This window comes from Caloenas nicobarica, chromosome 1 (assembly GCF_036013445.1).
Source record: "Caloenas nicobarica isolate bCalNic1 chromosome 1, bCalNic1.hap1, whole genome shotgun sequence".
Taxonomy (NCBI): domain Eukaryota; kingdom Metazoa; phylum Chordata; class Aves; order Columbiformes; family Columbidae; genus Caloenas; species Caloenas nicobarica.
Genome location: NC_088245.1, coordinates 193,067,774 through 193,084,659, shown reverse-complemented (window position 1 = coordinate 193,084,659; position 16,886 = coordinate 193,067,774). Strand labels below are relative to the sequence as shown.

Sequence of the window (16,886 nt, the reverse complement as noted above, 5' to 3'; positions counted from 1 at the left end):
GTACATATTAGGTATTCCTTTAAAGGATGCATATGTTCTTGAAGGCTGTATATAAACTAGCAAATTAGTTTGTTTTAAAGTGAATTGGCTGGTATATCAGAGAAAGCTTTGTACTAGTTGTCAGGCAAGAGAAGCATATACTATTCATTGTAATTTGGATTTTGGAGAATTTGCAATTTGTGTTCAGATCGGTTTAAACATCGCTTTTTTTGGTTGCATTATCCTTACTTCTCAAATGTGTGTTTAATATTATAATTATACAGTAAAAAATGTGGTTTAGTTTACTAATCCAGATGTTGTACAAGTGTATCTCTTGTTGCAAGTGTAATCTCTTGATCTGATTTGTAAACCTTCAGCACCTCTCTGTTTTCAAAACCACTACGTTACAACACGTAAGATTCAAATTTGCCTTTTTGTGATGGAAACAGGGTTCTTACAGTCTGTATGGAAATCAGTACTTATTTATGAATTTGTGCAAGAAAAACAACAAAGAAAGGTAATTCAGAAAGGTGAATTTTTAAGGCAAATGAGAAAATGGCAGATGGAACTGTGCCTCTATTCTGTGTTTTTGTTTTGTTTTTGACTAGATGTAGCTGTTTTTCTGAAGACAATTATTTTAGCACTGTGGAATCTCTTGCAAGGAACCTGTATGTTGGTATTAAAGCAAAAATAGTGCATTTTAACTTTACATGTACCTAAAAGATGGTGCAAAGAACTTGTGTATTAATGATAGTAATTTTAATCTACTCTGCTACTGTAACTTTCTCAAAGTCAACTGACACCTAATATGTTTCTGTGTATAAACCGATTTTAGCAGTTCCTGCGGAAGTGGACAGCTACCACAGTCTCTTCCCCTTAGAACCACTGCCACCGCCCAATCGGATACAGAAAACAAGCAACTTTGGGTACATTACATCATGCTATAAAGCTGTAAATAGTAAAGATGACCTGCCATATTGCCTTCGGAGAATACATGGTGAGAAAAATGGAGTTGTCTCATTAGGACTAGCGTTCCTAAGCATGCTAGTCATATTTTAACATCTGGTTGCGTTTCAGTAGTTTCAGAAGAAATGTTAAAATAAAAAATTTTCCCTGAAAACAGTACATTTGAAACCATAGTTTTTGGTTTTTTCTAGGTTTTCGTCTTGTTAACACAAAGTGCATGGTATTGGTTGACATGTGGAAAAAAATTCAGCACTCAAATATAGTAACCTTGCGTGAGGTGTTTACCACTAAAGCATTTGGAGAACATTGTAAGTTGGTTTTTTTTTTTGCTTGTTTGTTTTCTTCTTTCCATCTGTTGAGACTTTTTTCTAAATATGCTTGAGTTAGTAATTGTCACATGTTTCTATTTTTAAGCTCTTGTGTTTGCATATGATTTTCATGCTGGGGGAGAGACTATGATGAGCAGACACTTCAATGACCCTAGTGCTGATGCCTATTTCACAAAACGAAAATGGGGTAAGGAAAACACATTATCATACAATGCTTCTGTAAACTATTTTCAATACTTGAGCAGTAAGTAGCTGGTCAGAAATGGTTGTTCAAATTCATTTCTTAGCTAATCAGTTCTGTCATATTGTATGTGGATTGGGATCAGAGAATTTTCTTCACTTTCTATTTGTAAAATTTCTGCATGTACGTTTTTTTGAAAGAGAAGTATAACTGGAGTTAAAAGTTAAGGTAAAAGTCTAACAATAAGCAATTTACTTTTCTGGTCATATTTGACTTATAACTAATTTGCAAAATTCATGTTGTTTTGTAAGGGGTATTACAGTTCTTTGACAGTGAAATAAGTTTGAACAGGACTGAGAGCCAAGAACTCTGGGGTTACAGGTCTGTCACTGGGTGATACTTGACACTGGAGATGTTTTCAAAATCATAGAAGACATGTGCTATGTCAATTTACATATGTTTTTTCCTTATAAAGTATTATGAGGACTAATTCGACAGTTTTATTTAATGTTTTGAAACATGAAGTACTAATTAAAACAAGAAATGGATTTAAAAATCCTTGTAACATATGCTTTTCAAACACAAACTTCACATCATAGGTCTGATTTTTTTCAGATTTATACTATGACTTCAAAGAAGTCACGAAAGTTACATCCATTATACTTCCATAAATACAATCTGTCTGTGGCTCAGCAAGTTGTCCAGCAGACTAAAGGCTAAAGCCTCTTCCACACCAAACTACTGTGCTGCCAATCATAGTGCCTGTTAGGACCAGTTCGTGACCCATGCTGTCCAACAAACTGCATCCAGGTGTAGTCTGAAACACAATAGGCCAAAACTATGAGTAGAGCTGAGAAATAGGTCTGCTCACTGCTGAATGGAATCACAGAAGGACTTTGGGTAGGAAGGTACCCTTGGAACTCTTGGCTCAACTTCCTGCTTGATGCAGGACCAACCCAGAAATTAGATCCAGCAGCAGGGACAACCAGAAGATTGTGACCTGGCCTTGTTTATTTAATAAGTGTTCCCTAAGTGTCTTTAGGCTGCAAGTGTGTGAAGAGAAGTAGAAACTAATGTTTTTTCTTTCTTGTGCCTTTTGAAAAAGGGCCTTTTGCTGTAAATTCAATCTGTTTCAAAAGTTGACATGGAAAACTTTACTTGGCTATCTGGTAGATCAGAGTATAATGGATTGGTGGTGTGTGAATACATTCAAGGGCTTGTAGACCCCTTGTATACTGAATAATTCCCACCGGCTTTGCTCTGACCTGACTGGTATAAGTGAGTTTGGAACTTGATTTCTGCCATTGGTTTTGGTGGTAATATCTCAGACAGAGAAACGTATTTTGGCTTCTCATCTCCCATGGCAAGTCAAAGAATGCAATTACAAATTCAGTGAGCCTGATGTGAAACTGATTTGGTAGGATACATCTGGAACACCTACTGCTAGGTTAATGACTGTTACATGCAGGACTTGACTTCCCAGTGTCTCCCACCCATGGTTTCAATTTCCATGTAAATAAGTCCTTGTAATGTGTTTATACCTCTGTAGAGTATTACAGAAGAATGATGTCTGTTCTAGGTAAAAGAGAAGTTACTATAAAATTCTTGGGGGCACATTATTTTGTCACACTGGAATTTAATTAAAATTTTGCTCCTATAAAGGGCAGTCATGTCTCATTAATCTATTAAAGTCCTTTGAAGGAAGATCCAGTAGATAAGATCCTGGCTTTTCAATTAAGTCCATCAGAGTCTCTAAAAGAAACTAAATGACCATGAGACAAAAGAGAAAATCCTTGTCTAGGTTAATAACTGGTTAGAAGATAAGAGGGTAAGAGTGAACAGTTGATTTTCACAGTGAAGGGAGATAACTGATGGAGTCTCACAAGAATATGTGCTGGGAGTTGTATTTCTTAACACGTTCATTTATTTGCACTGAAGATAAAGAATGGTCTGTCAAAGGTTGCTGATAATACCAAATTATTTGGTTTCTTAAAAACAAAGGCCAATTGTGAGGGATTGCAGAAGGATCTTGCAAGACTCTTGGCAATAATCTAGCAGGTGATGTAATGTAAACCAATGTGATTGAGGGGAAAACAAAACTATAAACATAAAATGATTGCCTTTGTCATGGCTGTTACCACTCAATAATAGGTCTGGGGCTATAGTTAAGTAAATTAAGGAAAATATTGTCCTCTTGCTGAATAGCCGGAATAGGAAATAGATTGGTGCAGATTATTAAGAAAAGAGTAAACAGTGAAACAGAAGACATTATATTCAAGGTATGGGTGCATCACACTCAGATCTGTAGTTGTGGTCCTTCTTACACATTTTGAAGAGTATAGAAGACCAGCAAAGTTGAGAAGAGGTGATAGAGATAATCAAAGCCACAGAGCAGCTTCTGTAGGAAGAACAGTGAAGTGGAATAGTACTTTTCATGCTCTTAAAGATGGACAGGAATACGGTGGGGTTAAAAATTACTGGAATATAGTAGATATCTGAAAAATTGTCAAGGCTAAAGCAAAAAATTAATAAGCAACAATAGTTTGCTATTTCTTCCAGCCTAGAACTAGGGACAGACAAATGAAACTAGCCAGGTAGCTAATTGAAAACCTGTGTAAAGATAATTAAGCCGCAGAACTTGGTCACAGATTATTGTGAACATTTGCCTGGGTTCAAGGGGAAAGTGAGTTTACTCATGGGGGAAGAAATACTTGAGAACTGTTAACTGCAAAGACACTGTCTCTAGCTCAGGAGTTCTCTGACCTGCAAATCATTGGAGGCTAGTAGAGTATTCTAGTTCTCTATGTTCATACACTCGGGTATCTGTTGCAAGCTGCTATTCTGATTTTAGTGTGTCTTTGAAACAGGTTAGTGGGCTATCTGGACCATTTATTTGACCTACTACAACTTAGTTGTGTAGGCAAGGGCCATCTTTGAAACCGGAAATAAGACACCAATTTCTGTTATGCCAAACCAAAGTATTATTTAATTAAAAGGAACTGTTGCAGCAGAATTCACAGGGATATGTAAGGAAGATAACTCTCTCCTGCCTGGGACACCTCTCATTTACCTGCTTTTCCAGTCTTTTTGTTAGATAAATTAGAAAAAAGTCACTTGAAATTCCCCAATTTTGCCAAATCTTTCTGCACATCTTTGCTTTGGCCTTTCTTTTTTGGTAACTGCTGCTTTCTAGTCTGGGCCTCAGTAGAAGGAGCAATTTAAGAGAGAAAAATAAGATTGCATACCTCTAACTTGATTTCTCAGAATTGCCTGCCTTCACGGATCCTTTCTCCGTCCCCTCACAGAGTTTCTTGGCCGTCTGCCTGCCTAGAGGAGACTCCCAAGAGAAGCAGGGGAATGGATGGAAGTTGGGTACTCTGCAGCATGAGGCCCAGATTAGTACAATTGCTTTTAAAGGTTTTAGGAGGCACAACACTGTGAACCTGATCAGTGAACTCAGAATTTGATTTCAGGTATGCAACCTTATTTATGTTGAACACTCCAGTTGGCAACATGAGACTTTGACAGTTAAAAGATGAGGTTTATGGTTTACATAGCTGTCTTGCATGTCACTGGTGTCAGTATGGTCAGTCTTTTTTTTTTCCCCCCCCCATATTATTTACAGACTCTGATACAGAACTACTTTGAAAGGGATTTGGTGTGGGGAAAAAATAGCAGCTTATTTTTTCTTTTTTTTAATATTGTAAACTAATGCTCTTGTTACTTCTGAATTCTATAGAATTTATTGCTTGTGTTCTTTATTCAATGAAATATCCTCTTTAGGTGGTAGACTGTGATAATCCAATGTTATGTCATATTTTCCTAAATTTTTACAAGTTTTAAAATTGGGAGCTTGACTTTTCAGTTAATTATTACTCAGAGTACATTGATTTGAGAAGTTCCTTTTTGTTTGATTCTCATTCCTCATATTTCTTCGAAACACTTATTTCTGTCAAAAGCGTCTAAACATTAAATCTGTCGTTCTGGAACTTGCTGGCTTTCTTCCACCTTTCTGATATTTCTCCACTTCAGATTCTAGTACATTTATCTCTGCAGAAATTATGTGCTCTTTAAATTAGCAAGTTAACCCAAATGTACTGAAGTGTTCTTAGCAGTCCCATAATTAAATGGGTAAGCTATGTTCAGAATTTATATATTTTAAAACAATCAGCTAGAAAATCCTGGCAAATTAACAATAGCCACCCATTCCTGCCAGTAAGGCTTTTTCTTTGTCCTGATGAATTTTTGTGGTTGGAAGAGATAAGTATGCCTTTGATATGTCCTTTGGTCTGTTTATTAAAAACACCCTGAGTAATTAAACATCGGTGTACATGCTGTTAATAGTTTTCAGCACCACAGATTCAGCTTTTCAGCAAACAAATACTTTCTAATGAAGAAGAGAGGCAAGTTTCCTGGACACCTTTTTTTCCTTTGGACACAGTAGTAGTAGTATGTAATGCACAAAAATGGACTTCGCTGCTGACTTTACAGTTTTTGCATCCACAGTTGCTGAATGTCCATTCATAATACTTCTTCAATTGAAAAACAAATAAGTTGTGTACTTAAATTATGAAGAGAGAGAATATACAAATATTGAAAGTCAACGTGATGTTGTTGAGGACAAAATATCTGACTAATAATTATCCTAACGTACCTTTGCCAGAAGCTGCAACTTTTTCAAGTCAATTAAAACTTTCAGTATATTTAGATTTTTACAAAATGTAGTGCTGCACTAGTAGTTCAGAACCTTTTGTATATTGAAAATTGGGAAACGCACAACTGAAACACACCTTTTCCTGGAAAAAGGAGAGAAAGGAAGGCTACTGCATTTATCTTACTTTCAGTACTGTAACTTGAACACTGAGCAAACACCAAACAATTCACACTTCTCAAGGTAAAAGTCTGATTTACAGGCCTGAGAAGTTCAGTTTGTGAGCAGCTAAATCTTTCACTGGGCTTGTGATTTTTTTTTTTAATTTTTTTTTTTAAATTCTCCCCCCCTCCCCAAACTGTCTGAGAATTGCTGTTTGTTAACATGCTTCCTGACAGTGTTCCTGGGGATGTAAAACGGGTCCTACTGCCAGTGGTCCCAGCTCTTCCTTCCCACCCTGGGACTATCCCTGGCTTTATCTCTGCTCTGAGGAACTGAAATTCATTTGAATGCATTTTAAACAAACAAAAAAGTAGTATACATGTGCATACTAGTGCAGAGGGGACATTTCTTGCTAAGTTGAAAACATCATACCACAGAACTTAAAACCAAATAAATAAATAATGCTGACAATGAGTTTACTCTTCTTTGCTGTATTAAGATAATGGATAACCCATGTTTTTGGAATGGCAGTTCTTTAAGTTTTAATCTTCTCCATTAGTATTTGTGTTCTGTACCTTAGAGAGATGAAGGTAGTGGGAGAGGTGAATCTGCCCTGCAGTAGGTGGGAAGAACATAATCTGAAATTTTGTATGTTGTAGCAGTGGATTCAGCCTGTGGTGGGAAGCCTGCTTCAAATCAACCCTGAAACCTTTGAAATACCACTCTTAAGAGTAAAGTAATTTTGATCATTTTTGTAGCATTTTCGTATATTTTGATGTTTTGCACTGTTTCAAAAGCTTTCCCACTGTGTGTTTTGCCTAAAGAGCAAGTTTTGAGGTCTCATGTCCTTGCTCAAGTGCTGTCTGTGGCAGGCCTGATGGGCCTACAGAGGACATACTTTATAGTCAGCAGTGCAGCAAACTGGGCTGCTTTTAATCTTACTTGTTTTAAACATACATACGTGTGTCTGTGTAAGACGGCATTTCAAGACTGATTCCTCCAGTGTTTAAGCTTGTGCCTTTAGTGTATGGGAATGTGGGGTGCAGCCAGCCAGTCTGAAAGCAGCGGCCTAGATTTGCCTGTAGCCTCAAGTGAGTTTTTCTAGTGGTAAAATAATGTTATTGCTTGATGGAGACTTTCTGATAGAGGGGAGAAGCTGTGTTGAACTCTGATCTTTCAGCTTTTCAACATATGTTGGATACTGTCTTGGTTATCTTGCTTTTATCTGGAAATCAAAGGACAAGTGCTGTTTTTAAGTTGAATGCAGAAAAATAACACCAGAGTTTTCGCTTTTCTCTGCCTTTGGGATATTATAGCAACATTTCTGTTCTGGACATACTTTTTTCATACAGAGGTAACTGTATCTTACAGTGTCTGTATGTATTCCTGTTAAACATATCACACATGTTGCTGTTTACCAAATGTAAAGTGTATTCTAGAGCAAGTAGTAACTAGAGAAAGAGCCTCAACTAATAAAGGAGGCTATATCTCCTCAGTTGTTTTTGTATCATAATTTTTGTCACTCTGAAGGAGAGAGAATCATGAGGGGGAAAAAGTTTGCTACGTGAGGCTTATGGTATGCTGGTTTGTGGGAAGTGATTTGCATAATGATTCATCAAGAGGCCAGAAAAAACCAAATAATATCTCATTATATTCAACCTTCAATAGACTTGCCAGGCTTATTGCTATTTAAAGAAGTCAGTCCTAATCTTTATAATCTAAATCAAAGCGCCTTAAACCTGAAAAATGATCTAAAGGTTAAAAACAAAGAAAAGCTCAGAAATGAAAGCTGGGAACACTCCCAACACATCACCCCCAAATCAGTAAAATTTCTAAGTAAAAATTTTTGTAACGTTTCATGTTTTAACTAATCTATTTATATATGTGTGTGTGTGTACACATGCAAGGACACACAAACTTATTTTGAGCAAGTGCATAGATGTTTATATGCTCCCATAGGGAGAGGAAAAACCAACCAAACAAAACAAACTCAAAATCCCCAAAAAACAAATGTTTGGAAGAGAGGAGTGCAGTCAGCTTACAACTGAATTGGATGTTTACATAGTTTTACTGAATATTGATGACTTTATTGGTTGCAAAATTAGTAGTGAGGCAATCTCAAAAAATGCCTATCTTGCTTTGTAAAATTAGGGTGCACTGTCTTACTGTGGATGTATTTTCTTCTCTTACCTCAGCTTCGTGCCATGCAAACAGTAACAATTTCTTTGTATTATACGCATCTTACTAAAAATAACATTTGTTATCTATATCTTTGTTTCCATCTGTGGCTCAGTATTACTCAGAAACAGTTTAACGTAGAATTTGTGTGTGTGTGTGCAAAGCGTTAGTTTTATTTTGGAAAGGAGGACTATAAATTCATGTAGAAGGGGAGGAGTGCGTTGCTTTCATATGGCCCATTGAATAGGGGTCATGCAGTGATGACTCATCAGGGAGCTGGGTCACAGCAGAACATATGTGAAGTTGTGTTCAGTGATGCTGAGCCATCAAATCTTCCAGTCTGATTTGCCCATGTAATTTGAAACTAGCTCATTTTTTTTTCTTTGTCTTATCAGATGATAGAGAAAGTTTAATTTTTAAGCCTTCCTACAATAAAGGGGGTAAAATGGGATTTGTTGCAGCTATTGTGGTACATGCTTATTGTTTCAGAATACCAGCATATTTAGATGTACCACCTACTTTCAGCAATTTCTGAGTAGCACTCTTTTCATAATGATTATTCATCCTAAACTTTAAAATCAGCATGGTTTTCCTGGATATGAGAGTGAAAATACCACCTAAATGAATTGTCAGCATTTTAAACCGTGGTGTCCTTCCAAAAAACCCCAGCCTAAACCAAACAAGAAAAACCTCAACCCAAAACCAACCAACTATTAAAGTATGATAGATGTGTCTCTTGAGGACTGTTAAGAGTTGAATGAAATGTATACGTAAGTTAATTATATAATTCAAAATATTCTAATTTGAATTTTGTTTCGTAGCCTTCTATTGATGCTTACAATGTTTTGCTTCTAGGTCAGCATGATGGACCTCTACCACGGCAGCATGCTGGATTGCTTCCAGAGTCCTTGATATGGGCATATATTGTGCAGCTCAGTTCTGCATTACGGACCATTCACACAGCAGGGCTGGCGTGCCGAGTCATGGATCCAACAAAGATTCTAGTAACGGGCAAAACAAGGTGATGGAAGTGTTAGTTCTCACTGTGTTCTTGTGATCTGTGTTCATGGTAGCTGCTGACCATGCACCTGTTAGGGAAATAGCAAAGTCTGACTAGGAAGTTCTGTTACTTTTAACTGGCATGAGACAATGTGCTAAAACTTGTAATTTTTTTTTAAACTTCTATAACCATATTTTGGGAAGGCTTATACATTATCCTCAAAGTACTGTTCAGATCCACTACTGACAATTTAGAAATTTGTTGATTTATTTGTAAACTGAAGACTGTTTCCTATTTTATCAAATAGTAAAATTAGTATTTTCTGCTTCATACTAATTTACTGAGTACTGATGACTGTTTTACCATATCAAAGTATTCTATGAATGCTAGAGGAAAAATCGAGTAACCAGCAAAATTTAACGATACTTCTTTCTTTTCTCGTTCCTAAAGGTTACGAGTTAATTGTGTTGGAATCTTTGATGTTTTGACATTTGACAACAGTCAAAATAATCCACTGGCATTAATGGCTCAATTTCAGGTAAGACAACCGAACTGAGGTCTGTTCGTGACTTGACATGGGGAATATTGAAAACCAGTGTGATTCCTTTTGGAAGACAAGTATTTTAGTTAAACTCTAGTCCAGTATGTCTGTCTCTAAATAACTGTACTTTTTTTATTCCTAATTTGATCTTGGTTCTGCTATGCATTGTTCAAATTCGCTTGTAATTTAGAAAAGAGAATGCTCATTTTGCTTTCTTTTGCTTCTGAAGTTTTAGCAAACTCATCAAACAGGTTGAATTAGTAATATTCAACAAACTTAAGTCAGAAATGGTTGGAAATACAAATTTATTAAAGGAAGGCGAAGAAAAATCTAGTGTTAGAGATTAAAAAATCATGGTTCAGTAACAGTTCTTGCTCTGCTTTCTCTTTTGTTATTTTAATAAAAATAACTTAAGTATTGAATACCTGTTCACAGAGGAGTAAGAGATCTAAGTGACTGCACTAAGGCCTTTTCCTCAGTCCTAAAAGGTTCTAGTGTACCTTTATTTTAGGCTCCTAGTTTTTCTGTGCTCTCCTGACATTCTCCAAAGTGTAGACTCTACATAGTTCCTGAATTAAGAAGAATCCCTCTAGACTTAACAAAAGCTGTTCCACAGTGTCCTGGAGCATCACTGTGTACAGGACGCCTCTTCCACTCAGGGTAAAGCACATTGCTTCTGCAGTCATCACATACCCTGTCCATACTGGGAGTGAAAGACTACAGCAGGGAGTTGGATTTAATTTATTTTCATTAATTGAGCTTATTCACTGTGAGAACTGCTTATTCAGAGTCTTTCAGTAATAAATGAAGTGTTTGAATGTTGGCCAGGCAGAAAGTAGTTTATTGGAGACCATGTCCTAGAACATAGCAACTTTTTTTTTGAATGATACAGTAAAGCCATTTTCAGCCTACTTTGAGTAGTACATCAAAGGATTCCCTGCCCACCCTAAGCTACATATCAATGGGCTTTTGGTAATAATTTTGTGGAAAACAGCTGAGAGAAGATAGAATACATGCAAGCAAGGGATTCAGTGTCTAAAAATGTAATGAGTTTTTTTTAAATCTAAATACTTCTTTAAATTTATTTTAATTGCATCTGGGAAAGAGATCCTCCTGAGATACTGTGACATTCAAGTAATTTTAAAGCAAAACATTTCATGTACTTGGAGGTACAAATCTAAAAATACTTGCAGGTACATGAGTCTGTCAAAAGCATTTACCATTGTGGCAGCCCAGGACTTGGCAACTAACTTGCTTGGTAATGCCTATTTTTGTTTAGGGGGGATGCTTTTGCTTTTTTTATACATTGTTACTATCCAAATTGTTCAGGAATCACTGCTAATCCAGAAAAGAAATACTCTTAAATATATAGTTTAGAAGATCTAAACTGGAGTTAGGAAATATTGTATTGCCTTCTGGTTTTTTTTGTCGCTTCCTCTAGAAGGGCTAGGCTTTCACTGTCCATTTTGTTCATTCAAAGATTCTGGACTGAGTTCATTCCTTGAAATTCAGGAGTCATTTATCATCCTCTACCTTTGTTTGTCCTAGCCAGATAAAATTACAAAATAACAGCTGCTGCTTGTCCTTTTTCCTCTTGATCCATGACCCAGTTCCTGAATTCCTCTGGGACTCCTGTGACTGTTAAAAATGTAGGTTATCTCTTGGTCTACTGCCCAGCTAATATGCATTTCCTTGTTGCTGTCTTCAACGGAGGAAGGTATTTTTGTTAGCATTTGTCACTTTCTGGCTATTTCCCATTGTTAATATAGATAGGAAGGAGTTTGGCCAGAACAGCAAGAGGCTGTGTAAAAGGAATGCAATTGTTCTTTACAATCCTTGTTAAACACATGAATTTGTGATCATTTGAGAGTTAAATGAAGGCACAATAAGGGAAGCTAAAAAGAAGTAAATGAAATATGAATGGCTGCTTATATTAAAACGAAGATGTTAAATCTATATAAATTCCAGCACAAAATTTCCCACACCTGAGTTCTTCAGTCTTGTGTCAGTCAGTCATGAGATACAGATGGGAAAATGGTAAATGGTGGTGTAGGAAGCAGTAAAAAGTCTTAATAAATATTTCTGTATTTGGAATAAAATGAAGGTGAGTCCTCTCCATTAAAAAAAAAATGAGAAAACAAGTTTTATTGATTTAACAAGGGCTATAAGGTTACATTTGCTCAAAGTAAATATTTTTAATTTAGCAAACCAAAATAACTTTCACATACACCTCTCCCAATTTAAAGAAACTAGTTGAAGAGGCATCTAAAATATTAATGTTGACTTTACAAAAATAAATAATAAAAAAAAGCTAGGAACTTGGCGAGACTTCTAAGTGCAATTCCAGAACTTAAAAGGATAAGTGAATCCACAGAATTGTAGAGTGGATGAGCTGATATTGATCCAAGCAAAGCAGTGGAACTGGATAACCAGAAATGTCAGTTTCAAAGAGTTTATGGGAAATGGATCTTGTAAAAAATAAGATGTATTTGACTAGCTTACATGTCTGAAAGGTAAACCCAAGTGTATAAAATGCTGAGGTATCTCCAGGGCATTTGGCATAGTAGCACATAGTTTTTTAATATTACAAAATATATATATACAGAACGGAAAGGGTACCTATTCAATTGAACTTTAAATTGCTCACTGACATATTTGAAATACACTTGATAACAAGGAGATATTGATGAGAGGGCTATTTCTGAGTTTATCTCCTAGGGGCTGCTTTTTAGTCTAATGCTATTTAATATTTCTATTAATTAACTGGATGATGGTAAAATCTCTACTAGCAAAGCTTGCAGGAAATAAGAAGATATGTTATTACAGGTTACAGTTATGAATTGAATTGCTAATTAAATGGTCATTAGTTGCATGTAAGGTACATGTTTTGAACAAAAGGCAGCCTGTACTTAAAAGCTGTAAAGCTTTTCCTTGACAATGAAAATCAACTTAGTATGACTTAGGAGTCACTGCTGATAGTTACTGTAGCAAAAGGCTTTTGGCAGGTCTGTGGTAAAAGGAACTGGTGTGACCCATAAATACCTGAAAAGCTGATATGGAGTATAAGCAGGGAAATTATCGTGGCTGGGGTTGATCTGTACCTTGTACTAGGGAACCTACTACAGGAATACAGGATTAATTTCTGATGTCCCTGCTCCAGGGAGGTCTAGTAGTTGTTGTATGCCTCCTTTAACCTTTTGCTGTCTGGAAGCAGGAAGAGCTGAATTGGTTGATATTTTCAGAAGCAGGGTTAGGGTTTAATAGGTATATGTGGATTTCTTCCTTATAGAAGAGATGGTTCACCCCATCTTCTGGGAAGTTGTGTTCCCTGTCTGTGTGGATAGTGTGTCAGTGGATGGTAGTTTGATCCCTTGCAAAATAGGAATCTGACTTCCATAAATCCTCATGGTCCATTCTCCTGTCTTACTGGACTCAGGAAAAAATCTGCCTATGTTTGTGCACTTACAAAACATAAACCATGGGGCATTGTAATAACATTTTATTGCAGGGTTTCAGCTGTCAGTCAATAGTGAGGTGCCTCCAGAGAACAAGTCACCTTGCTCAAAATCTGAATTGTCTTGCAGAATACAGATATCTTGATTCTATGAGACTCCTAACTGAATCGCTTGAAGATCAAGTTAATAAAATTAGTGGAATGAATCCAAGTTACTTCTGCGACTAAAACAAGTTAAGCATGTGATTTGAATTGTGTGTGTTTGAGGCTGCCTTGGTGTGTTGTATCATCTCTGCCAGTTTTTTTTATTAGATGTACCTTGCAAAACAAACAAATATTAATGTTGCAAGTCAAATGCTCAAAAACCCCACAAAAGCCTGAAATTAGAATTTCCTGGCTAATGTTAATGTAGGCTCTTTCTTAAGCATTTTTAAAATCTAATGCAGTCTGTATTATGAAAACATCTATGTAAAGGTAGACTAGTTTTTCACAAAGTCTTGCTGAAAGTTGTAAGTTTTGTGTGTATTGGTCAGGGTTGTTTGATAGCAAATTTATTTAGTAGACATACTTATGAATTATTAAAAGTTGAAAGGTGTTAAGTGTAGAGGACAGCAGAAACAAGAAAGATCATCTTATGGCTGGTACAAATATGTACATATTTCTAAGTCTTTTCAAAGGGAAAAAAATAATAAAAATGCTATTGTGCCAAGTAACTGATATCTCTGTATAGAATCTATGTCAACAAGATTCCTCTGTTTAGTACTATAGCAGTGTCCTCAGCTGCTCAAATTCACTACTTGGTAGGGGAAGCAAATTGATTCTCACCAGAATGGAGTTGTTGCTCATTTTACTTTGCCAAAGTACAAAGGAATGCTGATACTCAGGAATCCCTGGTTCCATAAGAGAGAAAGTCTAGCAAATGCCAGTCCCATCTCCTTCTCCAGCACTTTGTCATCCTTATTTCTGTCTCGTTTTCCATGTCCTGTTTCTGTCTTCATTAGCTGCAAGAGTGCTGTGCTTTTTAACTTCTGCCATGTTGCATATCCATGTTTAAGTCACGCTACTTAATCATACTTGATATGGAAACAGCAGGGACATTGAGAGACTTGGAAATGTTTTCATTACTCTGTCCCTCAGCGCCTGGGAGATGTGGCCGCAGGGAAAGCTCTGCTCAGCCGTGCAACCTGAGGCAGCAAACATAGTTACCCCTCTGGGTAACCAGTGTGAAAAGATATGACTCCAGAAAATGGCGTTTCTGTTGTAGCAAGTCATCCTTGATATGTGTTTCTGCATCTTGTATTAGGAAGACTTGCCACCAACTCCTTGACTCCTCAGGAGCAAGCACATGGGTGGTTAGGAGACCCTCTTTGTAGACCTTCTGCTCACTACACAAGAGTTCTCTCTGGTTCTAAAGCTACTACTTAAGCTAAAAATAGGTAAATTTTAAGCATTCAGATATAAATGTAATACCTAGAAATTACTAGGTATCAGGACAGATTTTCCTCAGTACATTTTAACTACTGTAACTTGGACAGTTGTATTGAACTACAATTTGAATAGCACTTATTTTAGTTGCTTAAACTCTTCTAACATTATTGAAGAACTCTCTCTTTTTAAATGCCATCTAGTACCCTAGGTAATATTTATCTATACTAAAAATCTTATCTGTGTGTTTTCCTTGTTAGCAAGCAGATCTGATCTCCCTGGGGAAAGTTGTATTGGCTTTGGCTTGCAATTCTTTATCAGGAATTCAGAGAGAGAATTTGCAGAAAGCAATGGAACTGGTGACAATCAACTATTCCTCTGATCTGAAGAATCTGATTTTGTAAGTTTGCTAATATACATGTTGTTTGGGTGGTTTTTGTTTGTTTTTAAAAAAATTTAAAGGAAATTATTACTTTTTTAACCATACAAATGAAAATGTCAAATAATATTTTTGGAAGCAAGTATGATTAGTTATAACTACTGACGTAGAGTTGTCTGCATGCCTTTTCAATGCGTTGTTAAACATTATAATTTAGAATGAATTTGTATAATGTATATTTTTATGATGTATCTGATCAAATCAATATGCTTTCTTTGCTAACTGCAATTAAAGCTCCTGATAAGAATTTAATTTCCAGCTTAAGCAAAACAAACAAGCATTTCAATTTGTCTTCAATACTGGGCTTTTTTGCCTGTTACCTAATGTAGCGATGTGCTAGTCTTATCTCACAGTTCAGAATGTGTTGGGAAATAGGCACATTGCTTTTTTGACCAAAGGGTTGAGTGCTAGTTTTTCTTGTCTGTGTATTATTTTGTATTGCTCTTCAGAAGAGGAGAAATGGTGACTATACTAGCCTAAGAGGAAAAAGTAGAAATCTGTCTCCTCCCTTATTTGAAAAACAATTATGCTACAAACTGAATCTTGGAGTCTTCTGTCTTTTCTGAGTATGTTCTTGCTGTTTGAGTGGGTGAACTATGCGTTTCCATGAAAGTGCACTCCCATCTTGTATAAATAATTGACTGGGTTTATATAAGTTAACATGTTTCCTCTGTTAATATTTATTTTAAGAAATGCTGCAATTGTCACTTTTGTGTATTAAATAGACATCAGGGTCAAACAGTTATAAAGTCATAACAGGAAGAACTCTCTGGCATTTGCAGCATGTTTAAGTAAGCTTTTGGGGTGTGGGGATATCTTGGCAGGTATTTGCTGACTGACCAAAACAGGCTTCGCAGCGTAAATGATATCATGCCTATGATTGGTGCACGATTCTACACTCAGTTGGATGCTGCTCAGATGCGAAATGATGTTATAGAGGAAGACCTTGCAAAGGTAAATAATTCAGTAATTCCTACCAGGAGTCCTATAGTCAGTGTTCCTACAGCGATACCTTAATAGGGACTGTTTTCTACTGTTTTTTGGTTTGCTTTGTTTTTTTGCTCTTTTGTTTATCAGCCTAAGTAATCTGCCTGCAGACTTGGGAACTCTGAGCTTCAAGGTATTGGAAGTCCAAAAGCTCTAATAACCAATAGCTTTAGGATGTCTTCAGCTGGGCTTTGACTGAAGTACCATCTTCATGTCCAACCAGTGGTGTTGAAAAAGATGTTCTTTATAGAATGGTTAAAAAGTAGTATTCTGAGTAAATAACAATGTCACTGCATGCTAGATCGTATAGGTTGTATTAGAGGTTATACAGCAACAAATGTTGCCTCTAAATTCTTGGAAAGATTTGGGTTCTGGTGTCCCTTCACTTATATGTTTTCCTTTCCAAATGAATGCTGGGTCATGGAGGTCAAGGCTGCCATCCTCAGTTTCCCCAAAGTGTGCCCCTCCTGCTGTGGGGGTCTGGTTAGAGTTTCAAATTCAGTCAAGGTATCAAGTGCTACAAAGGAAATACGTATTTTGTCCCATGTTCACGTGTATTTGTTCAACAGGAAAAGGGTGTCTGCTGTTCAGAAG

The 16,886-nt window shown here is 36.5% G+C and overlaps 1 protein-coding gene across 6 annotated transcripts in view; it reads left to right on the top strand.

The window, feature by feature from the left end:
• Positions 1–16,886, top strand: part of PAN3 (poly(A) specific ribonuclease subunit PAN3) — an 81,633-nt gene that overhangs the window by 55,600 nt on the left and 9,147 nt on the right. For all 6 annotated transcript variants that reach the window (XM_065627749.1, XM_065627768.1, XM_065627759.1 and 3 more), the window contains 7 exons: positions 815–976; positions 1,137–1,253; positions 1,360–1,461; positions 9,302–9,467; positions 9,897–9,984; positions 15,127–15,266; positions 16,130–16,259. In XM_065627749.1, coding sequence (XP_065483821.1) covers positions 815–976; positions 1,137–1,253; positions 1,360–1,461; positions 9,302–9,467; positions 9,897–9,984; positions 15,127–15,266; positions 16,130–16,259 — 905 coding nt within the window. The remainder of the gene's footprint in view (positions 1–814; positions 977–1,136; positions 1,254–1,359; positions 1,462–9,301; positions 9,468–9,896; positions 9,985–15,126; positions 15,267–16,129; positions 16,260–16,886) is intronic.